This window comes from Marmota monax, unplaced genomic scaffold, assembly GCF_021218885.2.
Source record: "Marmota monax isolate L192 unplaced genomic scaffold, Marmota_monax_Labrador192_F-V1.1 WCK01_AAM20220418_F8-fsc00078, whole genome shotgun sequence".
Classification (NCBI taxonomy): Eukaryota; Metazoa; Chordata; class Mammalia; order Rodentia; family Sciuridae; genus Marmota; species Marmota monax.
Window position 1 is genome coordinate 2,499,172 of NW_026694865.1, and position 27,200 is coordinate 2,526,371.

General features: G+C 36.2%; 1 protein-coding gene across 6 annotated transcripts in view; it reads right to left on the bottom strand.

Moving 5' to 3' along the window:
• Positions 1-27,200, bottom strand: part of Glce (glucuronic acid epimerase) — a 123,747-nt gene that overhangs the window by 6,341 nt on the left and 90,206 nt on the right. For 5 of the 6 annotated variants that reach the window (XM_058573358.1, XM_046426608.2, XM_046426606.2 and 2 more), the window contains 2 exons: positions 8,691-9,289; positions 4,534-4,779 (listed from right to left, as the gene is read on the bottom strand). In XM_058573358.1, coding sequence (XP_058429341.1) covers positions 4,534-4,779; positions 8,691-9,276 — 832 coding nt within the window. In that variant the 5' untranslated portion in view covers positions 9,277-9,289. The remainder of the gene's footprint in view (positions 1-4,533; positions 4,780-8,690; positions 9,290-27,200) is intronic. The other variant, XM_058573359.1, reaches the window with a different exon arrangement.

Consider the following 27,200-nt stretch of genomic DNA (forward strand, 5'->3'; position numbering starts at 1 on the left):
CTTATTTTTTCATTCTTAGGGTAATGTCTCATTCATCAGACAATATTTTTAACTCTGACATCTATTCTAGCCAAACTGGATAACAAACTGAATGACCCATCTTTGAAAGTATAAATGAGAGGAAACTGAAGAATCCATTTCCTCCCAGAATTCTGTTCTAATTCTCAATTTATATATAAAAATGTAATGAAATGACATGGTTAAATAAATCACCTTATTATGTCTTCATATACCAGATCAGTCCAAAGAATTCAGGAATGAATGAATGTCATGGTATGACCTTTGAAAAAATTCATTATTAATTTTCCTAAAATATTACCACCAGCAGAGGGAGTTACTGAGTCATACATAGGAGAAGTGATGGAGAAAATCCACAAATTAAAGCAACCAACAACTCTGCATTCTTCACAGTAATTCTATTAAACAGGTCTTTAATTTTCATTTTATAGCGCTACCTAGGAGGTTAAATAACCTGCCAACATCATCAGGAGGATTTGAATGGTAGCAAGTGGGATGGTAAGGTTCTGAAAGCTCCTGGAAACTATCTGAAGACTCCTGCTTCAAATCTACTAAAAGAAAGTTCTGATTTTTCTATTGTTTGAAACCTATGACCCTAGTTTTTCTGAGCAGTCATTCCTACGAGTTACTGTAGCTTTATCTGGTATATGGGGTACATGTACATACTTAAGAAAACAAAGGAAGGAGGGGAGGGAGGGAGTGGGTAGGTGCTACGGAGGTAGGTGCTAATCTTGTAAATGATTTTTTTTTTGGGGGGGTTGATACTAAAGGCACAAACAGCAGCAAAAATAAACATGTGGGACTATGTCAAACTACATTTTCCCACAGAATAGGGATCAATCAACAAAATGAAAAGATGGCCTACAGAATAGGAAAAAATATTTGTAAAACATATATCTGATAAGGGGTTAATATGCTAAAGTATATAAGAAACTTTTGTAACTCAATAAAAAAAATTAAATAATTAAAAAACAGGCAAGGGATCTGAATAAATATCTTTCTAAAGAAGATATACTGATGGCCAAAAGATACACAAAAAGGTGATCAACATCCCTAATCATCAGGGAAATGTAAATCAAAACCATAATGAAATATCATTTCATACTTGTTGGAAAGGCTATCATCAAAAAAACAAAATTAACAAAGTATTGGTGAGGATATGGAGAAAAAGGGAACTCTTGCACACTCTAAATGGGAATATAAATTGGCAGTCATCGAGGTTCCTCAAAAAATTAAAAATAGAACTACTATGCGAGTCAGCAATTCCACTTCTGGGTACATACCCAAAGGAAATTAAATCCGTATCTCAGAGATATCTGAATTCCCATGTTCACTTCAGGATTATTCATAACAGCCAAGAAATGGGAAAAACCTAAGTGTGCAGTGATGGATGAGTGGATAATGTGTATGTCTGGTAGAATATCATTCAGTCATAAAAAGAAAGAAATTCTGCCATTTGCAACAACATAGATGAACTTTGAGGGAATAATGCTAGTGAAGTAAGTCAGAGAAAGACATATACTATATCTGGATCTAAGAAAGTTGAACTCAGATGGTACAATGGTGGTTATTGTGGGCTGGGAGGTGGAGGAAGTGGAGATATACTGGTCAAAGGATATCAGCTTTCAGTTATAAAATGGATAAGTTCTTGGCATCTAATGTACAGTATGATGACTATAGATAATGATACCATATCAAATACTTAAAATGTGTTGGGAGAGATCTTTGATGTTCTCACTACCACATGTGCACAAAAAAGATAACTATGTGAGGTGATGGGTGTGTTAACTCACTTGATTGTGGCAATAAATTCACAAGATAATTTATAAATGTATTATAAATTTATAAAGATATTTATAAATGTATATCAAAGCACCACACTGTATGCCTTAAATATAATCAATTTTATTTTTCAATTATGCCTCATAAAGCTGAAAAAAAAAATCAATGTTTTTATACAGAATGCAAACTTAATATTCATTCATTTAATCAATAGGCTTACTATGTGGATTGAGAATTAGGCCTTACTTAGAACCTTGAAGAACACTGAGATGAGGATCAAGGCAGAAGAGAAGCTCACAAGTAGCCTAAAAAAGAATGACTATAGAGATAGGAGGGGAAAGTGGGTTCCTAGAAATGAAACATAGAGTGTTTTGGGTAAGGAAAAACTAATTTAATAGAATAGAACGGGCACAAAGCTTAAATTTGTTCAATTTTAAAGTTGGGAAGAAAAAACATTATTCATCAAATAAATCGATAAAAAATATGTTGTAGACCTATATAATGGTTGTTTACTCTAGATGACTTTGTTCCATTTCAGGCAAAAAATTTCAAGGAAAAGAAAGTAAAAATAAAAGGCTGACACCATTCAGCTCCTGGTCTTCCAAAATCTTACTTCACTTAGGCATATGCTTTAAGATACCAGTCCAAAGTTCTTCTCAACAGTGACTCTCTGAATTCATCTCCCATGAACTCTCTGTCTTCTAAAAAGCCTCATCTCTCACACCTCTTTGATTCCCTTATCCTGCTCTGCTGAGTAGTAACTCAACTTCATTCCCTCTCAGACTTGTAGTATGTAACTATAGTACACCCAGGATATCAAAACCTGCATGCCACTCTCAACTAGCACACTTAATCACCAGGAAGTGCCAACTCTGAGTAGGTGTGTTCCACTGGCAGAGTAGCTGTCACGGAGATCCTTCCTCTCTATGCTTATAGCTATGTTAGGAAGTGGTTTATCTTAAGCTACTGGCCATAGAATAAAGAGCTAAAATGAAGATTCCCCCAAGTAGGATGTGAGAACCTATCTTCTGTATTTCCCAGGGCACCTAAAAGTGTACAATGAAATCTGCTGCTCTAAATAGAATGAGTTCAGAAGATTGTTTTAAGAAAAACTCCTAGACATTTGAGGAGATCAAGACAAGGGTTGTGATTTTCTACCCTAATCTAAACCACATTATTAAGGAACATAAAACTAAGCTCCTTGGGTGCGCCTGAAGCTAATGTTCTTTTGCTTAGTGTAACAATTCCCCACTGCAATAACCCAAGCTAAACACTGTTAAAACATTTTCTTGCAACTTCTCATCCAGCCAAGCCTGTTGTTTAATAATAAGCAAAGATGCTCCATGTACTGGAATATCACAGAGTACCCTGGGAGAAAAGAAGTTCTAGTCACAGAATAAAAACTAAAGGTCATCCATTATTTGCACTGCATTAAGCACTCATAAATCCATTACTTAAGGCCATCTAGAATGAGTAGATTTATATTGTGGCTTTCAAGGTCTATGAATTACACAGTCATCAATAAAAGACAAGGAGAGAATATAGAAGAGGTCTTAAAACTTTTCTTTTTATTTACTGACTGCAAGGTTAGCGGGAGTGGGGAAGTTCTGATCTTGACAACATTTCCCCATCGAGAATTAAGCCAGAGGTGCTGAGATTATTTCATTGTCTTTTTAAGTAATGGAGTCATTAATTCTCATGGATATTGATTAGTGCAGAAAAATACATTACATCCTAATTAATGAGACTGTCTTAGTAAAAGGGGAAATGTTGCATAAAGTTAATTTGATTTTATAAGTGATTTTATTAATGAAAATGGTTTTATATGAAGTTTGAGATAATTTAGTACATTAACAGAATTCAATAAGGGAGCATGTCTATTTGGTAATGCTACATTTTCTTGAAAAAATGAAATGCTAATGGTAAAAAATATACAAAGGAAAGGATGGGTCTTTCCATAAAACAGTTTCTGCCTTGGTGCATAATAAACTGCAAACTAATATAAACTACAAATAAACTATACAAACTATACTGAAATATTAAAATAAACCAAGGGATCCTGGGGGTGAAGCTCAATGTACAGTGCTTACCTATCATGTGCAAAGCCCTGGTTCAATCCCCAGCAATGCAAAAACCAAACCAAACCAAACCAAACCAAAACCATGGAGCTTCAATCCTACAGGCTATAGACCTTGGAGGTACACACTGTAGTGATCTCGCTTGTGTGTGTGTATGATGGTGGGGACTGAACCCATGACTTGGGACATGCTAAGCAAAAGCTCTACCACTGAACTATATCCCCAGGCCCATAATCTGGATGTTTTCAGTCTATGGCTTAGCTTTTCACATAGTAAATATTCCTTTTTATAACTCCTTTTTTTCCCCTCCCAGTACTGTGGATTGAACCTAGTAGTGCTCTACCACTGAGTTACATCCATTACCCTTTTTATTTTTACTTTGAGACAAGGTCTTGCTAAATTGTGATCCTCCTGCCTCAGCCATCCAAGTTTCTGGAATTACAGGTGTGTATTTCCGCATCCAGCAATAACTTTTTTTTTTTTTCCTAGCTGTTCATTCTTTAGAGATTTCACTTAGGTGACAGCATTTGTTTATTTACTTATGTAATATTAAAGGTCTGATATATGTTTTTAAAACCCATATTAAAATTTTAAAGGAATACCAGGTGCTATGGATTAACATAAAATTAGCCGACATATATAGTACATAACTTACCTGGAGCAATAAACTGTTTAACATTGGTGAATCTAGATTTATCAGTCACACTGGCCATAAAGCAGCCCTTTGGCACAGTCCAGTCATTAGGTTTGATGTTTCTGTCCCTGTCTTCTGCTGTTTCATACACCTCTATGTGAGGGGGTTTCTCAGTTAGATTCTTGCTGTAATGACTTAACCCATACTGTGCAATCTGGATTGGGTAGAAATAGCCTTGAGGTCCCCATTGTGTAGATAATGGCACCCCTATAAAGAGAAACAAAATGAATAGGATTTTACTTCTGGGGAATGTTTTAGGGTTATGAGCAACTTTTGAGCTTTTTATACTGCTTTCATAATTAGTAAATTAACCAGATAAAAGTATTAATTCACTCATTATTTGTTGAGAGAGCAATTTAACATTATCAATTACCTTTTAAGGACTCTTTCAAGTGTCTTACTTTTGCCACAGATACCGTGTTTCATAATTGTCTTTCGTACATTCAAATTTTGTATAATTTAGAAGTATGAAGATGTCACCAAGATTTTATTCTAAATACTAAGCCTGAAACTTTAACGCTTGCTTTCTATTTCCTCATCTCTCTCTCCAATGTTAAAGTGGGGTCTGAGAACTAAGCATGTCATCTGATGGTTAAAGTATTTGCTTAAAAAGATAGTTATGACTAGGCAACATAAGATACAAAACAAGTGCTTCAATTTTTTAATATCCTTCTTGCTAAAAATTAATTTCTAAGGAGTGTTTTCAAAAATTGAGTTAAAGTTCTATATTTGACCATTGATTCTTGAGATAATTTATTAATAAATTTCTTACAAAATTTTTTAGATGTTTGGAATTAGTCTTTAATTTAGTAATTTCCTATATGGGAACTACAAGAATACACTGCATAGACTACTGTAGTTCTAAAATGAATGACAAACATCTGATGGGCACAGCAGAGACTGGGAATCTACATTACTGCATGTGTTTTAATGCAGTTTCAAAATAATGTTTAAGAAACTAATGATTGCTATGGTTTCAATATGGCATAAGCGTGTCCCCCAATGTTTCATGTGTTGGAAACTTGATCCCCAGTTTTATGAATGTGAGAGGTGACAGAATCTTTAAGAAGTAGGACCTAGTGGGAAATAATTAGGACACTGAAGGTGGTACTCTCAGAATTAATGTACTGCTTTTGGGACTTTGGTTAGTTTTCATGAGAGGGTTCTCGTTAAAGAGTAAGCCTGGCTCCTCGTATGCTCTGGCTTCCACTTGGTCCTCTTACTGTCATAGCTCTCTGATGCCATCCATGATGTGACAGGGCCAAGGAGGCCCTGGCCAAAATCAACAAAGGCTGTTTTGAGTTTTAGCCTCCAAAACTAAGAGCTAAATAAATCTCTTTTCTTTAGAAAGTACTCAGCCTCAGGTATTTTGTCATAGCAACAAAAGATGGACTAATACAGGGACTATATAGGACATAAATAAATTGTTTAACATCTATATACTCTTTTCAAGAGATAGGACCCCCCCCCCCCCAATTAAAGCAGAACTATCACTTAATAAAAGGTAGGTTTATATAAGCTCATATATATTAGTCTATACTAATGTATAACTGGCATAAAACTGAGATTTCCCAATGGAAGTAACATCCTCCAGAGTATTCATAAGAATTTAGTATAATGATAAAGCCTGAATTCATAAATCAGGAGAAAAGATCATTTGAAACATGTTGGGGGGAAAATCTAAAATTAGTACCTGACTTATACCATTTTTCAAAATAAAAATCAATTTAGCTAGACTAAAAAAGTTAAATGAGAGGCTGAGGGTGGTATAGCTTAGTAGTATAGAGCACCTGCCCATCATGTTTGAGGCCTGGGTTTGGTCCCTAGAACTGCAAAACAAAAACAACAACAACAAACTAAAAAAGAAAAATAACGAAACTATAAAATTATTAAAGAAAATAAAAATAAAATCCTGATATAGCAAATGCCTTTCTAAGCATAAAATGAAGAAGTCACAAAGTTCAAAGAAATTTATGTTTAATAAACAGAACTAAAATCTTCTAAAACTAATAAATCATAATTAAAAGATAAGTGAATTGAAGAAAGTATCTATAACAAATGCAACAAAGTATTGCTACTCTTAGTATATAATAAATACAAAGTTCTTGTAAATACCTGTTTTAAAAACCCTACTAATTGCATTAGAAAAAACGGGGGAAAGAACATGAAAACATGGTTAGTAGCACAGGAATGATACTTGACCTCACAGTTGTTAAAGGAAGAAAACTATAAGGTCTTTTTGTAAATAAAAGATTAAAAACAATGTTCCATGATGGAATTTGAGACAAGAGCACCCTCTTATTATGCTACTGGAAACATGAGGAGGGCTACTACCTTTTTGGAAAACTGTCTGACAAAACATATCAAAAGTTTAATCTGACATGTGGTTAATTATATTCTCTAGAAGGAATATACAACTCTGAGAATATAATTCAAATAGCAATAAAAATTAACAATAAGGTCTGTAACATTATTTACAATAGCAGAAAATTCAGAAATGACCTAAGTATCCAACAAAAGAGAAGGACCTCATATATTACATATATCATGAAATGTCCTTACTATGGAATGTTAGACATTGAAATGTCCAATAAATATTTAATTATAAGGAGAAATACTATAATTATAATAAATTGAAACAGCAATATAAAAAATTGACTATGCAGTATGATCCCAATTTGTTTAAAAATGTATATTCACAACAACAGATCAGAAAAAAACACATCAAAATATTAATAATGGTTACATTGGCTCTGGGTGTTTTTTACTTTTTCTTTAGAATCTAAGCATCCACTGATTTGGCCATGGATATCTTTGAAATCTATAAGAAATTATTACTTTCCTGAATTATTAGATAGTAAGTATCATTAAAACTATGTTAAAGTTTATGAGAAAATATAAAGATCTCCAGTAAATTGACAAAAATGATAATGATTATTTTGGGGTAGTAAGAATATAGTATAGGTAAATTTGTTCCCTTCCCTCTTCTAATCTTTGGTAAATATATTATCTAAAAAAATTAGATAGATGCAGTGGTACACATCTGTAATCTTAGCGACTCAAGAAGCTGAGGCAGGAGGATCTTAAGTTTAAAACCAGCCTCAGAACTTACCTGTCTCAAAATAAAAAGGACTCAGTGGTTAGGCATCCCTGGGTTTAATACACAGTACAAAAAAAGATATCATATAAATAGGAAAACACCTGCATCAGAATATGCAGAATATGTAGACTCCAATTTCCAGTTTGATGTACACCACTACCTTCAGAGACAATGGCTATATACACTTTTGACCTGAGGGAGTCTAAAGATATCTGCAGAGTTATCTGGTAAGCACAAACTTCTTCTTCTTCTTCTTTTTTTTAATGTTGTAGATGGATACAATACCTTTATTTTATTGATTTATGTAGTGCCAAGGATTGAACCCAGTGCCCCAAGCACGGAAGGCAAGCACTCTACACTGACCCACAACCCCAGCCCCACAAACTTCTTTTCAAAGCAAAAATATAAAGTTAAAAGCTGTTTCAACATGATTTTAATAAATTCATATTAAAGTTTAATATTAAAATTGAAATTATATTAAAATCACTGTATAACCAAATAAGGAAAGTGAAATAAAACCTGAACCAATTTCAAAATACATTGTTTCCCCTGTTCAAATGATATACGTCAACGTCCAATTTAATTTCCTTCTTGTTAATTCCTAGGTTTGAAAGCAAATTCCAAAATGTACTAATAACCCCTCAGGAACAACAACTGCTTCAGGTTTCTAAAGACAATGAAAGACAGCACACACAGACTACAGGAGTTTGGTATAAGTTCAGTGTCTGTGTACTGTCTTATCCTGAGGACTTGAAACGTCCTTCCAGAGACCTGTCTAATAAGGTAACAGGACAACACTGGGAAATTGAGGGATCCAAGGGATGCTCTCTCCCTTTCTTATCTCCTCTCACAGTATAATAATGGTATATTTTAAAGCAAAATTTCTGCTATGCTTTGACCTTACTTGTGAGAATCTTAAGATTCTGAGGAAGGTTAATGGAATAGTCCTATATTCAGGTATGATGGTATCTCAACAAAATCAGTCTAGAAAATACAAGTGGAGCAAATAGATACCAACCTTCAACCCCACTTATGCATTTGACTCTGTCTCGGACTTCCACATTGTAGCCTTCAAAGGACATAAATACACCGTCAGGGTGATAAGGGGCTCTCTGTGCATAGACTTTGGAATAGCTATGAGAGAATTCAAACCGATCATAGCCATCATACTGAACCACCTTTCCATAAACATCAAAGTATTTTTCTACCCAAGTGAATGGAAGAAAGACTTCATTCCCCTCTCGTCTCCCTTTAATTGTGTGTTCATCATTTATGAGACAGTCAATTTCTTCATATTTGAGTCCTAACACCTTGTTTCCCCCATTATTATTGAAGCCCCCAACAACAGGGGGTGCTTTCTGCTGCTCCTGAGGGAATGCCTCCTCAGATTGCTGTTTGGCCATGTGGTTCACATAGTGGTTACTCTCAGATGCTGCTGCTCTTTTCTCTAATCCATCCACTCTGAAGCCACTACTCAAGTGCCGTGGAAACTGGATCGCTTTGTCACTGGAACACTTATTCCACAAAAGTACTGTGACCAAAGTGAAGAGTGCACAGATGATAATCAAAGTCTTATAGTTGACCCGAGCTGCCAAGCAACGCATATTCAGACCATACCTATGGAGGCAAGAAGAAAAATGTATGCAAAGATGTAAATATTGATATTTCATAAGATAACATTTTCTTCATTTTTAAAATGTTCAACAACATTAGGATTATTAAGTGCAAGCAATCTGATGAGATTTAAAATTACTAACTCAAACATTCAGCAGGAACAAACAAGAGTTAAGAGGTACTCCCTCTATGGTAAAATACTAAGTTAACATAATCCTCTAAAGAAGAGATATCCAAATTTTCTTAGTTTGTGTTCCCTTGGTGTCTTGGTAATTTTTCAAAATGCCTCCTAAGCCAAAAGAAACATCTTATAGTTCCATTTTTTAAGTAGTCAAAACCAAACAATTTTAGTACTTATGCCCTAATATCTTAGCTGCCTGAAAAACAACAGACCTTTACAAGGAAAACAGTGACATCCGTGTTGCCAAACCTAACAATGAATTTTTAGTGCTCAACCTACTTTGACCTCTCAGTAGCAGAAAAGTCAATAATTTTTCCTTCCTGAAACACTTTCTTCCCATGGTTTCTAAGGTACCATTCTTTCTTGGTTCTCCTTGTATCCCACAGAGGTTTGCTTTTCCTTGGTCTTGCTGGAGGCTTCCTTCTTACCTCCCTGATGCTGTAAATGTTAGAAAGCCTTAGGGTTCCAGCCCTCAGACTTCTTTCTCTCTATTAGCCCCTAGGTGATCTTACCCAACCTCATGCTTTTAAATACAATTTCTATGCTGACTATCCCCAAGTTCTATATTTAGGTCAGACCTTTCATTGGAACTGCAGGTTCATATATTTAAGTAATTGGTATCTTTACTGAGGTCAAATAGAATTCTGAAATGTAGCTCACAAAACTTAACTCCTAATCTTTTCCCTCAATTTGCTCCTCTTTTTCTACAGCTTAAACTAACAACTTTGACTCTTTTGTTCACTCCATATCCAGTCAGTCAGGAAATCCTGTTGACTCTACTTTCAAACTATATCCGAAATCTGACTTCATTTCACCAATTCCACTATTACCACTTTGTCAGAGCCACTGTCATTTTTCACCTAGAATAAATACTTCAGTGATATTCAAAACTGGTCTCTGCTTCTACCCCTGCCATACTACTCCACCCCGAGTCTATTCTCAACTTAGCAGTCAGAATGATGCTTTTAAATTTAAGCAAGATGATGTCATTGCAATTCTGATGGGAGGAGAATTTGATGCTGTTGGTCTTGCTGGCCATATGCTGTACCAGCTAGTCAGGATCACAATGCAGATGTCACTGGGAAATATGAGAAATTGTGTTAGTTATGTGTGTAATGTAAGGAACACCTCAGCCTGCTGAGAGGGGAGCCAGGAGGTTGATTGATATTTGTCATAGTCACTCTATAATTTATTGTGTAGTGTGAATCCACAACTATTTATTTTATTCTATAACCTTCTTTGAATTTTTCCCACAATAAACCTTTTTAGCAGCAATGATATATATATATATATATATATATATATATATATATATATTTTAAATGGAAGTATTTAATGAAAAATCAAATGCTGACTTTTGGTTTCTTAAGAAAGCTGACAGTGAATATGTACCTCACTCATTTCTTTTAATTCCAAGAGAAGGTGAACCTTGAGCCACAACTGTCTAAAAACAACTTTACTTTCAATATTTTGGCAGGATACAAATTCCTTGGTTGCATATTATTTTCTTTCAAAATGCTGTAGGCAATACTCAACTGTTTTAAAGCATTAACGCTTACTGATGAGAGGTTTGATTTTAGTCTTAACTGTCACTACGTACATAACTTCCTTCTGAATCAGTTTATCCTAGGAATTCTGCAGCTTTAAGAGGCTGTGCCATGGTTATGTTTGATTCTCTACTTCTGCACTTCCCGAGCCCTTTCAATTTTTTTTTTTTTTTTAAAATATTTATTTATTTATTTATTTTAGTTTTCGGCGGACACAACATCTTTGTATGTGGTGCTGAGGATCGAACCCGGGCTGCACGCATGCCAGGCGAGCGCGCTACCGCTTGAGCCACATCCCCAGCCCCAGCCCTTTCAATTTGAAAACTTGTGCCCTTCTATTCTTGTTTATTGGATGTGGTATCTCCTTGCATCTCTGAGTATATTACAAGTTCTTTTTAAAAAATAAAGTTCTCTATGATTACTTCTATTTTTCTCCACTGGTAATTTTTCAAAATGGCAATTTTTCTGGTTATTTCGTCTTTTTCATGCCATTAGCTTTCCTCACTTGCCTGGTAATCTTTGGTTACTCAATCATATTTAAGACAAAATGACATTAGCCAACATAAGTTTCATTTCTTATTGTGAAGATGGTCTGTTTTTGTTGTTGTTGTTTTTTCCAGATTGTTCTCCTGAAAGGGATAAAAGGAGAGAGAACTCTGTGTGGGCTGGGCACAAGCTGACAGCAGCAGTGTTCCTCTAGGAGGAGTGGGTGGGAAGACAGCAGACCTAAATGCCAGACCAAAGATGGCTTTTTTTCTTTTGTTCTGGGAACGTACATGAACTTTAGAAGCCCATAGTCTTTCCCAATTTCTCTAAAGAAAATCTCCCTGGTGTTTTACCTGGATTCATGCCAGCAATCTCTAGTCCAAATGCAGGGATGGAAGAAGTATGGGGAGGCAAAGAGAAGGTACAGTTGGGCCTTCTGGTGCCCAACAAAGGTCCAGAAATCTGCCCATCTATCATCCTTTGGTAGTCTTCCTATTTACTATTCTTGGTTTATTAATTATTTCCATAGATTTTATTTCAGTGCGAAATTAGGAGGGAAAGGAAGCAAAGATTTGGTTTGTATTGAAAATCATAAACAGATTTTAAAAGTTGAAAATTCAATCCAGGTTGAGTATCCAAAATGGTTGGGCCAAGAAGTGTTTAGGATTTCTACAGGTTTTGGGATATCTGCATAAACATAATGACATTATCTTGAGCGTGGGACCCAAATATAATCACAGAATTCATTTATGTTTAATATTAATCTTATACACAAAGCCTGAAGGTAATTTTATATGATATTTTAAATAATTTTGTGCATGAAGCAGTTTCACGGTATGGAATTTCCACTTGAGGCATCATATCAGTGATCAACATTTTACATTTTGAAGCATTTAGGACTTCTGTTTTTTTCTTTTTAAATTTTTCTTCCCAGTGCTGGGGGTTGAATTCAAAGCCTCATGCTTGCTAGGCCAGCACTCTACCACTGAGCTACATCCCTTGTCCCAGGATTTCAAATGTTTAGATTAAGGATATCCAATCTGTAATGTATTTTATTACTTGTATTATTAGATGAGAAAATGTGTTAAATGCTCAAAAACCATAATGTAGTACAAGCAAACCTTCAAAGGTCATGTATTTACAAACTGAGGATACTGTAGTAGAAGGCAAACTGATAATGCTAAATGGTATTTACTTTTTAAAAATCCCTTACCAAAACCACTAACATGTCAATATTTGAATAATGTATCAACTATGCCTACTAACATTTTGACCAATTAAAATAGAAATATAGTTTTTTGTTCCATCTTTGAGAAGTATCTTTTTGCCACTACTCAAATGAGAGTAACTCTGATTATAGAGCAAGGTTATCTTTTTTTTAAATTTATTTTTTAGTTCTCGGCAGACACAGCATTTTTATTTTATTTTATTTTTTTATGCGGTGCTGAGGATCCAGCCCAGCACCCTGCGCATGCCAGGCAAGCGCGCTACCACTTGAGCCACATCCCCAGCCCAAACAAGGTTATCTTTATAAAGAAAAATTAAGACTTAAAAAAACTTTTAGCAACCCTTAAGCTGCTATTTGTATCTGACACCATTCCTTACTAAAAGCAATTGAGACTTATGAGAAATGGATAATTCTAGGTGTTGGGTTGGGATACCTTGCCAGGCCAGAACAAAAAAGCTTTCAAATGCCAACAGAGTCATAATCCAGGGATCAAAAAAGCAGTAAGGGATAGAATAAAGTTGGAAAAAATGTTAATAACTGCTAAATCTGACTAACAGATATACTAAGGTTCACTATATTATTTCATATACTTTATGTGCTGTGTGTGTGTGTGTGTGTTTGTGCGTATATACCTGGAATTTATCCAGAGGCCTTCTACCACTGAGCTCCACTCCCAGACCCTTTTGTTTTTTGAGTCAGGGTCTGACTAAGTTGCAGAGGCTGACCTCAAACTTGTTATCCTCCTGTCTTATGACTCTCGAGTCACTGGATAACAGGCATGCGCCATTGTACACAGTTTATACTTTACGTTTAAGCATCTCCATAATTTATAAATATAGAGGCATAACAAAAAAAAAAAAAACTCATCCTGGGAGGCTCCCATCCCTATTTGTTAAAACTATGAGAATGATGCCTGAAATTGGATGAACTACACTCAGTCAATAATAATCTATGAGTCTACAAAAATATTTGACAAGACCAGACAAAAACTTAGGTAATCTTAGCTAGTGAATATTGGTAATTAAGTAATAGAATTTATTTATTTGTTTTGCTTCTGTAGGAGCAACTATATTTCAGAACAAACTAATAGCCCAGTCAATATACTAATCTATTTTATGGAAAGACAAAAATGTAGAAGGAAAAAAATCAGAAAATTAACTTATGCAGTCCTTCATGAAATTACTGATTTAAGCAAGTGTTGTATTCAGGTATATGCTTGCTATGACTTAAAGATTTACAGTGTGCAAGTAACACCAAACATATTTTCTGTTGAATGGAGAAAAAGATGAAACTCTACAATAAAGGGATCAGCACATTAAACCAATTCAGTGGTCAATTTTGGTTTAATTAATGGTGACTTATACAGACACCGTGGCTCTTATTTAACTTGGTTCTCTCAGATCTTAAGATTTAATTTCTAGTTAACAGAAAATACAGTGAACAGAGGAACTAAATGAAGAAATAACCAAAAACATCTGGAAGGTGAGACATCCTGTGGTATAATAGGTTTGCCTCCTTGAGTAAATTAAGGGTATGTAAAAGGAGACTGGGTTAGATTTTTTTTTTTAAAGACACTTAAGTATATATCCATCAGGTGTCAAACATGGTCCTAGCCTCGGAATTTTGAAGATACTAAGATAAACAAACAAACAAACAAAAAAACAAAGAGTTTACCAAATAACACATTTAGTATGATCTCACTTTAATAAGCAATGCATAGATAAGTCTTTATTTTCTAAATTTATGTCACATTTGTTGAGTTTTTAATAAAAATATGCAAAATTACCAAGGGCAAATTCAATTTTGCTAAAATATTGAAAGAAATGTAAACCTTAAGTTTAAAATGTCTAGAAATATTTACTTGTCAAAACAGACATTTTCATGGAGGGAGAATGATAGGGAGATGAATGGAGGATGGAGACCCACTGACTGTTGACATGCAGTTCACTACCAAACAGAGTTACCTAAATAAACGTAAATTCAACAATTTTATTATAATGTTGCCAAATTATAGAAAACGGACTACAGATACTTTCAAATTTCAAAAGGTAGATTGCATGGACATTCTGCTAGAGATAAATGATAGTAACTTTTAAAGTTAGTAATCAGAGTTTTCTGATGAGTGGTGCCAAGATTCCTACTTATTTTAAAGCTTTTGCCGTATCTATGAACTAGATTAATCATTTAAATAAAACAAAATCCCATAAAATCAACCTTAAACCTCACCTATTACAGACCCTATAGATTTATTTGCTTAAAACTAAGTAAAAATTGGATTTAGTAACTTTGGAGATCTAAAACAGAAAAGAGTATTTGGTAAGCATCATAAAATAACTGGAACAATTTCTTTGTGGACATAGCAAAAATTAGGGAGAGTAAAATACAACTTTTAGGTTTTTTTGGGAGAGCAAATTGATATAATTTGCAATTCAAAGAAATTTTCTGTGATACCTTTTCAGATTCATTTTTCTAACTGAATATTTCAAGGAAGAATTAAATTAGTAAACATCAGGAACTATGGATATCATCATGAGTTTTCAAAATATGAAGGCTGTATTTCAGTAAAGAATAATATTTTAATAATTTTTTAAAAGAATGTATTTAAAGAAATCTGTCATTGGTTTTTCTGAATAAAAGAGATCAAGGCTTGCTTGCTCATTATTCTATCTTATTTACATATCTAAATATTGATATATTTTAAAACTCCTTGATATTGAGAAAATAGAAGGCAATAATAATTGTTCAGGGATATTCGGGGGGGAAGATGGCCGCTGCGTACGGGGGTTGCTGAAGTGCTGAGCGTGGTGCTCAAAGCAGCGGCTTTAATAGAGATTTCGCACAGTCTGTTAAAGCTCCTTTCACCGTTAATCTGTAGTGGACCACTTTGCCAAGGAGCAGGAAGAACAAAGAAATCGAAAAAGAGACGCTTGGCTGCTCAGAGCCGCGGGCGCTTTGCTCCCATCTGCTTCCTCTTTCTCTTCGCTCCGGGCGGAGAAGCTGAATGTGCAATCAGCAGTGGATTGTAAGTACCCGAGGCAAAGAAAGCTCAGTGCGCCCCGCCCTTTTTTTTTTTTTTTTTTTTTTGAATATTTTTTATACAGGGAGAGTTTGTGGATTGGGATTGCTGGCGGGGCTGTGGTTTCTGTGCCGAAAATCCACTCCGCGGGAGCCGCCATTTGCTTTCTGCTTGCTGTCTTGATGGCTCCGTATACACTGTCCGGCAGCCGCACCTAGAGGTTGCAGGCAGCTGGGCTGCGTGCCGAGCCCTGTCCTCCGAAGGCTGGACTGCAGCCTCGAGCGTCTCTGTGGCCTGTTCGCCGCTGCACCTTCGGGCAGAGCCTGCTCTGGGGTCGTTCTGCACCCCCCTGCCAGGGGACCCGTGCTCCGGAGGAGGGGGACGGAGAGCCGCGGCGGCAGCCGCTTGGGCCCCTGGGGCCTGGCACCGGGCTGAAGAGCTGCGGAGGCCAGGGCGGCTCTGCTACGGGCGCAGACAAGCGCGGACGCTTGCCAGGGCGGCTCTGCTACGGTCGCAGACAAGCGCGGACGCTTGTCAGCGCGGCCCAGAGTTTCATTTCTAGAAATCTGGACTGGAAACAGAAGCAGCAGTTTGTATAATCCCAAGAACTTGCTTATATCAGGAAGCTGTAAGGGCAACATGAATATTACTGAGGAGATGTAACATGGTGGCAGGCGCAGAGAGATCAAGTCTCTGACATCTTCAACTGTGAGGGCATAGGGAGCCGTAAACTGTCTAAATGCTGTTTGCTCAGGATCACTAGGCAATGCTGAGCTGACGTGGATCTGGGGTGTACAGGCTGGGCCCCTCAGAACACACACACAGAGCCCGAATCGGAGGCAATTAAGCTCCGGTTCGCCTGCTTCATGTGACTCAGCACTAACGATCCCGCTGAAATAATTGGCCGGCCCTTAGGAACTTACAGAGGTAAAAGCCAACCGAGCCTTCATAGGCAGTGGCCACAGGACTGAAACGGGGATTGGGAGAGACAGTCAGGACCCACCCGTTGCATTGGTCATCCGGCAAAGGGAACAAACGGTCACCATTTGCATGGGATATCACCATGGCAGAGAAATGGCGTCATGGGCGGAGGAGATAACTGCAGTGAAACCAGCGCGACAGGTGTGTAATCCCCTAGCCATCTCTCTCCACACAGCGGGGGAAACCTTAAGGGCCACTCCCAGCTCTCCTGTGAACGCAATAACCAGACCGAGGGAACCAGGAGTGGCGCAGGACTCGCGGCGCGGAACTCCCGGCTACCGCTCCCACCAGTGCTGACAACTGAGGTCTCTTGCACCAGCTACCGGGGGCGTGGCTACAGGAGGGCAAGCAAATTCGCTGGGGGATCTCAGCCCCAAGCTCTACAAACTTAGGGTCTGAGGGAGGCAAACAGGGAGAGTGAGCCCAGGTGTTCATGAAAACAGGGCTCCCAGGAGCAGCAGACCTGGCGTGTAGACAGTATTGTGGTGAGCGCCACAGGTGAGCACGGCCTGGCTTGAGGAAACACAAGACAAGGCCCTAGACACTCAGGATTGGAGACCCGCCCAGTCTAGGAGAAAGAGCTGCTGCACAGTGAATGGTTCCCACCTATTGACAGGAGAAGCTTGGCCCAGTGGGCACAGCTCCACCTACTGGAAGAGAAGTTAATAGAACTCTAGGACTGCATTTATTATTATTATTATTATCATTTTTTTTTCTTTTCTTTTTCTTTTTTTTTTTTCTTTCTTCTTTTTCTTTCATTTTCAATTTTTATTTGTTGTTGTTCTTTAATTTTTTTTCAATGTTTCTATTTTTTTTAATTCTTTTAATTTTATTATTATTTTTTTTTTAATTTTAATTTTCATTTTTTATTATCACTATTATTTTTGTTAAAATTTTTTTTCCGTCTTTTCTTTCTTTCTTTATTATCTAATCTTTGTTATTCTTGTTTCTTTTGTCTTTTCATTTCTTTTCAATCTTCTTATTCCCCCTTCCTTGAATTCTACCTCCCTACTCTCATTCTCTTTAGTGACTTCTTCCCTTCCCTTCTAATATCTTTCCTCTCAAGCATCAAATAAATCTATAAGAGTAAACAGTAACTCAGCAGTCAAACAGAACAAGAAGTAACATGAGCAGCATAAAAAAGCAAGGAAGAAAAGGAGTACAAACAATGAAGGACAGCCTAAATATTCAGGAGGACCTAGAGTCAGCAGAAAAATGGTCATATAAAGAACTCAAGGAACACCTTAGACAGATGGAATGGAACCTTAAAGAAGATACGAGACAGCAAATCCAAACAGTGAAAGAACACTTTGAAAATGAATTACATAGACAGATAAAAGAAGAAGTTAAGCATCTTTATCAGGAGATTGAGATTATAAAAAAAAACCAAACAATAATTCTAGAAATGAAGGAAACGATAAACCAAATTAAAAACTCAATTGAGAGTATCACTAACAGAGTGGAGCAAGTAGAAGCCAGAACATCAGATAATGAAGACAAAATATATCATCTTGAAAAGAGCCTAGCCAACTCAGAAAGGCTGGTTAAAAACCACGAGAAAAACATCCAAGAGATATGGGATAACATAAAGAAACCAAACCTACGAGTCATCGGGATAGAAGAAGGTACAGAGATTCAAACCAAGGGAATGAGTAACCTGCTGAAAGAAATAATTACAGAAAACTTTCCAGAAATAAAAAAGGAAACGGATATACAAATTGTAGATGCATACAGGACACCGAGCACACAAAATCACAGTAGACCAACGCCAAGACACATTGTTATGAAGATATCCAATATACAGAACAAAGAGAAAATACTAAAAGCTACAAGAGAAAGGAGGCAGATTACATTCAGGGGTAAACCAATAAGGTTAACAACGGATTTTTCATCACAGACGCTGAAAGCGAGAAGATCCTGGAACAACGTATTTCAAACACTGAAAGACAACGGATGCCAACCAAGAATTCTGTATCCAGCAAAATTAAGCTTCAGGTACGATAACGAAATAAAAATCTTTCATGATAAACAAAAGCTAAAAGAATTTGCAGCCAGAAAACCAGCATTGCAAAGCATCTTGAGCAAAACACTACACGAGGAAGAAATGAAAAACAATAACCAAAACCATCAGTGGGAAGTGCCTCTATAAAGACAGAGGGCGGGGGGAAAGCTAACCATGGAGAAACAAACTAAATTAAAAAAAAAAAAAAAAGAAGATAAATAATCAAACATGGCTGGAAGTACAAACCATATATCAATAGTAACTCTAAACATTAATGGCTTAAACTCTCCAATAAAGCGACATAGGCTGGTAACATGGATTAAAAAAACAAATCCAACAATATGCTGCCTCCAGGAGACACATCTGATTGGAAAAGACATACACAGGCTGAAGGTGAAAGGTTGGGAAAAAATATACCATGCACACGGTCCTCGTAAGCAAGCAGGGGTGGCCATCCTCATATCGAATAAAATTGACTTCAAGACTAAATTAATCAAAAGGGATAAGGAAGGACATTATATACTGTTAAAAGGAACCATTTACCAACAAGACATAACAATTATCAATATTTATGCACCAAATAATGGTGCTGCGACGTTCATAAAACAAATTCTCCTCAAGTTCAAGAATCAAATAGACCACAACACAATAATTATGGGTGACTTCAACACACCTCTCTCACAATTGGACAGATCCTCCAAACAAAAGCTGAATAAAGAAACTATAGAACTCAATATCACAATCAACAACCTAGACTTAACTGACATATATAGAATATATCAACCATCATCAAGTGGATATACTTTTTTCTCAGCAGCACATGGATCCTCCTCAAAAATAGACCATATATTATGCCATAGGGCAACCCTCAGTAAATATACAGGGGTGGAGATAATACCATGCATTTTATCTGATCATAATGGAATGAAACTGGAAATCAATGATAAAAGACGGAAGGAAAAATCCTACATCACATGGAAAATGAACAATATGTTACTGAATGATCAATGGGTTACAGAAGACATAAAGGAAGAAATCAAAAAATTCTTAGAGATAAATGAAAATACAGACACAACATATCGGAATCTATGGGACACAATGAAAGCAGTTTTAAGAGGGAAATTCATCGCTTGGAGGTCATTCCTCAAAAAAAGGAAAAACCAACAAATAAATGAGCTCACACTTCATCTCAAAGCCCTAGAAAAGGAAGAGCAAAACAACAGCAAACGTAGCAGAAGGCAAGAAATAATTAAAATCAGAGCGGAAATCAATGAAATTGAAACAAAAGAAACTATTGAAAAAATTAACAAAACTAAAAGTTGGTTCTTTGAAAAAATAAATAAGATCGACAGACCCTTAGCCATGCTAACGAAGAGAAGAAGAGAGAGAACTCAAATCACTAACATACGGGATGAAAAAGGCAATATCACAACAGACACTACAGAAATACAGAAGACAATTAGAAATTATTTTGAAAACCTATATTCCAATAAAATAGAAGATAGTGAAGACATTGATAAATTCCTTAAGTCATATGATTTGCCCAGACTGAGTCAGGAGGATACTCACAACTTAAACAGACCAATAACAATAGATGAAATAGAAGAAGCAATCAAAAGACTTCCAACCAAGAAAAGCCCAGGACCGGATGGGTATACAGCGGAGTTTTACAAAACCTTTAAGGAAGAATTAATACCAATACTTTTCAAGTTATTTCAGGAAATAGAAAAAGAAGGAGCTCTGCCAAATTCATTCTATGAGGCCAACATCACCCTGATTCCGAAACCAGACAAAGACACCTCAAAGAAAGAAAACTACAGACCAATATCTCTGATGAACATAGATGCAAAAATCCTCAATAAAATTCTGGCGAACCGGATACAAAGGCACATCAAAAAAATTGTGCACCATGATCAAGTTGGATTCATCCCTGGGATGCAAGGCTGGTTCAATATACGGAAATCAATAAATGTTATTCACCACATCAATAGACTTAAAAATAAGAACCATATGATCATCTCAATAGACGCAGAAAAAGCATTCGACAAAGTACAGCATCCCTTTATGTTCAAAACATTAGAAAAACTAGGGATAACAGGAACTTACCTCGACATTGTAAAAGCTATCTACGCTAAGCCTCAGGCTAGCATCATTCTCAATGGAGAAAAATTGAAGGCATTCCCCCTAAAATCTGGAACAAGACAGGGATGCCCTCTATCACCACTTCTATTCAATATAGTTCTCGAAACACTGGCCAGAGCAATTAGACAGACGAAAGAAATTAAAGGCATAAAAATAGGAAAGGAAGAACTTAAATTATCACTATTTGCAGATGACATGATTCTATACCTAGAAGACCCAAAAGGGTCTACAAAAAAACTACTAGAACTAATAAATGAATTCAGCAAAGTGGCAGGATATAAAATCAACACGCATAAATCAAAGGCATTTCTGTATATCAGCGACAAAACTTCTGAAACGGAAATGAGGAAAAACACTCCATTCACAATATCCTCAAAAAAAATAAAATACTTGGGAATCAACCTAACAAGAGAGGTGAAAGATTTATATAATGAAAACTACAAAACCCTAAAAAGAGAAGTAGAAGAAGATCTTAGAAGATGGAAAAATATACCCTGTTCATGGATAGGCAGAACTAACATCATCAAAATGGCGATATTACCAAAAGTTCTCTATAGGTTTAATGCAATGCCAATCAAAATCCCAACGGCATTTCTTGTAGAAATGGATAAAGCAATCATGAAATTCATATGGAAAAATAAAAGACCCAGAATAGCAAAAGCAATTCTAAGCAGGAAGTGTGAATCAGGCGGTATAGCGATACCAGACTTAAAACTATATTACAGAGCAATAGTAACAAAAACAGCATGGTACTGGTACCAAAACAGGAGGGTGGACCAATGGTACAGAATAGAGGACACAGAGACTAATCCACAAAGCTACAACTATCTTATATTTGATAAAGGAGCTAAAAGCATGCAATGGAGGGAGGATAGCATCTTCAACAAATGGTGCTGGGAAAACTGGAAATCCATATGCAACAAAATGAAACAGAATCCCCTCCTCTCGCCATGCACAAAAGTTAACTCAAAGTGGATCAAGGACCTAGATATCAAATCAGAGACTCTGCGTCTGATAGAAGAAAAAGTTGGCTCCGATCTACATATTGTAGGGTCGGGCTCCAAATTCCTTAATAGGACACCCATAGCACAAAAGTTGATAACAAAAATCAACAAATGGGACTTACTTAAACTGAAAAGTTTTCTCTCAGCAAGAGAAACAATAAAAGAGGTAAATAGGGAGCCTACATCATGGGAACAAATTTTTACTCCTCACACTTCAGATAGAGCCCTAATATCCAGAGTATACAAAGAACTCAAAAAATTAAACAATAAGAAAACAAATAACCCAATCAACAAATGGGCCAAAGACCTGAACAGACACTTCTCAGAGGAGGACATACAATCAATCAACAAGTACATGAAAAAATGCTCACCATCTCTAGCAGTCAGAGAAATGCAAATCAAAACCACCCTAAGATACCATCTCACTCCAGTAAGATTGGCAGCCATTATGAAGTCAAACAACAACAAGTGCTGGAGAGGATGTGGGGAAAAGGGTACTCTTGTACATTGCTGGTGGGACTGCAAACTGGTGCGGCCAATCTGGAAAACAGTATGGAGACTCCTGGGAAAGCTGGGAATGGAACCACCATTTGACCCAGCTATTGCCCTTCTTGGACTTTTCCCTGAAGACCTTAAAAGAGCGTACTACAGGGATACTGCTACATCGATGTTCATAGCAGCACAATTCACAATTGCTAGACTGTGGAACCATCCCAGATGCCCTTCAATAGATGAATGGATAAAAAAAATGTGGCATTTATACACCATGGAGTATTACGCAGCACTAAAAAATGACAAAATCATAGAATTTGCAGGGAAATGGATGGCACTAGAGCAGATTATGCTTAGTGAAGCTAGCCAATCCCTAAAAAACAAATACCAAATGTCTTCTTTGATATAAGGAGAGCAACTAAGAACAGAGCAGGGAGGAAGAGCAGGAAGAAAAGATTAACATTAAACAGATACATGAGGTGGGATGGAAAGGGAGAGAAAAGGGAAATTGCATGGTAATGGAGGGAGACCCTCATTGTTATACAAAATTACATATAAGAGGTTGTGAGGGGAATGGGAAAATAAACAAGGAGAGATATGAATTACAGTGGATGGGGTAGAGAGAGAAGATGGGAGGGGAGGGAGGGGGGATGGTAGAGGATAGGAAAGGTAGCAGAATACAACAGTTACTAATAGGGCATTATGTAAAAATGTGGATGTGTAACCGATGTGATTCTGCAATCTGTATTTGGGGTAAAATTGGGAGTTCATAACCAACTTGAATCTAATGTATGAAATATGATATGTGAAGAGCTTTATAATGTTTTGAACAACCAATAAAAAAAAAAAAATAATTGTTCAGAAAATAAACAAATAGATTGGTTCAATCAGCATCTTTCAACATTTTCTATGTAGCATGTAAGGCACTATCTATGCACCTAAATAAATATAATAATGCCATAAAAACTATTAAAAAGTTATGTAGAATGTGCTATGAAACACAAAACTCTCCCTTTTGAAAGTGTTCGGGAAAGCTTCAAAAGTAGACTGCATAGAAAACTGACAGCCACTGTATACTACCAATCTACACATTTGTTCCTGCCATTCCCTCTGCCTGGCACTTTATTTCCCCTGATATCCAGTTCGCTGGCTTCCTTACTTCATTCAGGTCACTGTTTAAATGTCCATTTATCATAAATGCCTTCCGTGACCTCTCTATCTAAAATGGCAGATCTCGCTCCATCATTCTCTAGGTCCTTACTCAGTTTGATTTATTACATACTTAGATTATTATCTATCTCTGATTCACTAGAATTTAAGTTCCACAAGGGCTGGAATTTTGCTTCTCCCGGTCACTGTTATATTTCTAGTGCCTAGAATTGTGTCTTGCTCACTGGAGGCCTTCATTAAAGGTTCAGATGACTGCTTTTAAAGAAAAAAAAATGCATATTTAACAATGTTCCATCATTCAAAAAACCTTTAATGAAGGCCTCCAGTTACTTAGTTTTAAGCAAATAAATCTATAGGGTCTGTAATAGGTGAGGTTTAAGGTTGATTTTATGGGATTTTGTTTTAAATAATAGTCAAAATGGCCATACAACCCCAAAGCGCTATACTGATTCAATGCAATTCCAATTAAAATCCCAGCATCATTCTTTATAGAAATAGAAAAAGAAATCATGAAATTCATTTGGAAAACTAAGAGACCCAGAATAGCCAAAGAAATCCTCAGCAAGAAGAGTGAAGCAGGAGGCATCACAATACCGGACCTTAAACTATACTACAAAGCTACAGAAACAAAATTAGCATGGTATTGGCACCAAAATAGACATGTAGACCAAAGGTTAAATAGCAGCCACAGTGTAATTTCCCTAATCCTCTTCCAGGAGTAGAAAGATTCTGCAACATATATACTCACAGATTTCTAATATACTTGATATATTTTAATCTACTGCTATTATTGCTTTTTAATGTTCAAATTATCCTATCTTTAGCCAATGTGAATCTCTTCAAGTTGTCCTCTAAGTCCTCTGATAAATCCAACTGTTTTCTGAAGGCTTTCCTGCTATCTTGTATTACAAGACATCCCAGGTTCATTATATACACTTCCTGCCAAAGATGAAACAGCCATTCTTCAGAGTTCTAGTTTCTTTTACTGTGAACCTTGGAAAGAAAATCTTCTAGATTATGTCTGTTTGAGATTTCTTGATATTTCTATATTACAGGTACATGAATACCACCTTTCCCATGTTCCTACTACTAGCATGCCATTTTTAGTTGTTTCAATGGCACTAAAGGTAGGGTGAGAGAGAGAGAGTCAGATGCCTGTGCCCACCCACAATGCTATCTGAATCTGTGAGGGCTAGTTTTTGTTGCTAGATATATATATATATATATATATATATATATATATATATATATATATATATATATATAAACTATTATATGTTCTAGTCACTGTTATTTTCACTCAGAAAACTCCAAAATAGGCAATCTGTAGCTTTAGATGTAGCTACATGCTCATCAAGGTCATGGGCACTTTTTTTTTAATATCAATCTATAACCCAAGAAATCTACTGAAGTCTCACCTTTGTGTCTGTCTGTATTGTAGCTCAGAAAGGCACAAGGGCAAAAGAACATGTCTCACTGCAATCAATTCACTTTAATGAGACTCCTGAAGCTTCACACAACACTCCAGATATTTCATAGCCAAATCTCAAGTTATATGGCCACTCCTAGTTTAAAGGGAAAGTGGGAAATACCTTTTGTTCCAGCAAGCAATGCACCAAGTAAAAAATTGGGGTTCTATTATTAAAAAGGAGAAAATGGATGCTGAAAGGAAACTAGCTCCAGTAGCAGAAAGTCCTTCTCAGTGTGCAAATTAATTACTCTCTCTCTATGTAGCCCCTTTATGCATATCTCAATTACACAAATTCTCAAAATATGGTTTAAAATTATCATGAATCTATTAGTGTCCTTCTCTAGGTTAAGCTCCTTAAAGGTGCAGGGCATATTTATGTATCAATACCTACCACAATCTTATCCATTGTAGGGATCCCATAAGTAGTAAGTTGAAATAGGACTTATTTCTCATGTCTAATTATAGTGTGTAGCAATATTTCCAAATTTATTGTATTGTGTAATCTGCGAGGCAACCCAATATTCCCATAATTCAAAGCTTGGGCTAGAAATCATCATCAACCCTGCACAGGGAGGTTGATCTTGCTATCCCATCTATTCTCAAACTTTCAAAAGACATATTTAGGTTAAAAAAAAAAAAAAAACTGACTGAATGGAAAAGGAAGTTGTTCCTTATTGGGGAAGGGGATTACAGAAAAAGGAAACATTTAATAAGTAGTTTTACTGTATGCTAAGTGCTATATATACTTTCAGTCATTGAAATCAAACCCTAAGAAGGAGCTCTTGTTATTACCAGCAGATAGTTGAGGAAAACAGTAGTTTTTAAATTTTGCTTAAGAAAAATTATTAGGGAGCTCATAGGATTTAAACTTACTTCTTCTATCTGGCTTCAAGGTCTAAGTTCTTTACATCAGACCACATCATATTATTCCAAATAATTATATATTTTCTCACCAATTAAAAAAGAACAGAATGATTTGCCCTTGGTTTGTGCAGAAACAAACTACTAACATTATGCATTAGCTTTTGAAACTAAACTCTGCTTATGAAATGAACTTCTAAATGTTTTCAACTTAATTTTCTTCCAGCAGCAATAATATAAAGAACTAGGACAGGAAAAAAAATTTTTTAAAGAGCACAGAGCTGCTTTGTATCCAGAAAAGCTTAACAATTACAGTGTAACTAAAATGTTCTTTGAAGTGCTGTATAGTACTTAATGAAAAAGCTCCTGCTTGCTTCTAAGCAATGTGTCAAACTAAGCATATGCTATGTAAATAAATTCATTCAGAAAGGAGTCCCAGGCTTTTGCAGCTGTGTAAGATTTCTTCACTCATTAAGAAAGTCCAGAAAAAGGACCTAATGATGTTGTGATTTTGCATGGCTTATGCACAGGGGGACTTTACAGTACTAATTGGTTCAGCTATCCTAAGAAATTCTATAGAATAGCTGTCGGCAGTAAGCTTTTATGAAACATCTTTTATCAAGTTTGGTGCCATCCTGCAAAACAAGAATGGCGATGTTCATCAAGAATCTTGTTTACAATAATTTTAAAAGTCATAAGACACAGAGTCTTAGTCTTGCACAAGAATATACATGTGTATGAAAGCAGTGCCTAAACAGAATCACAGACTAGTACTATCTACCTCTTAGGTGCTTCAGAGGTGTTCTGAAGACTATATAAGACAATACATATACCTAAAGAATGTGGCAACATGGGTTCCATTTTTCTTTCAGAGACGTTATTAACTTGTTCAAGGTCACAATCTGTCAAAAGTCTAATAAGAGACACAGCTGGAAACTAAAACCAGATTGCAGGCCTGGAACCCAATTTTTAAACTCTTAATCTAGTGTTTGTCACTCGTTACACTACATTTTCACTGTACTTTATTTTCTATCATGTGTTTCTACTACTAGAACATGCTAAATTGTGTGTACATTACTCTCCAGATTTTGAAAATGGTCAACAAATTCTTCATCCTCAAGTTCTAACTGAGAGCTCAGAGTCTTCAATGAGGTATTTCATATTTTAGATTACTGTAACTAGTCATTCAAGAGAATGCCATACTAACACAGAAAATCTAAAACTAATGAGGTTATGAATGTTTGTAACAATTTATTTATAATAATCCCTAAACTGGGAACAACCCATGTGTACAGAAAATGGCGACTGGATAAATAAACTGTGGTTTACCCAT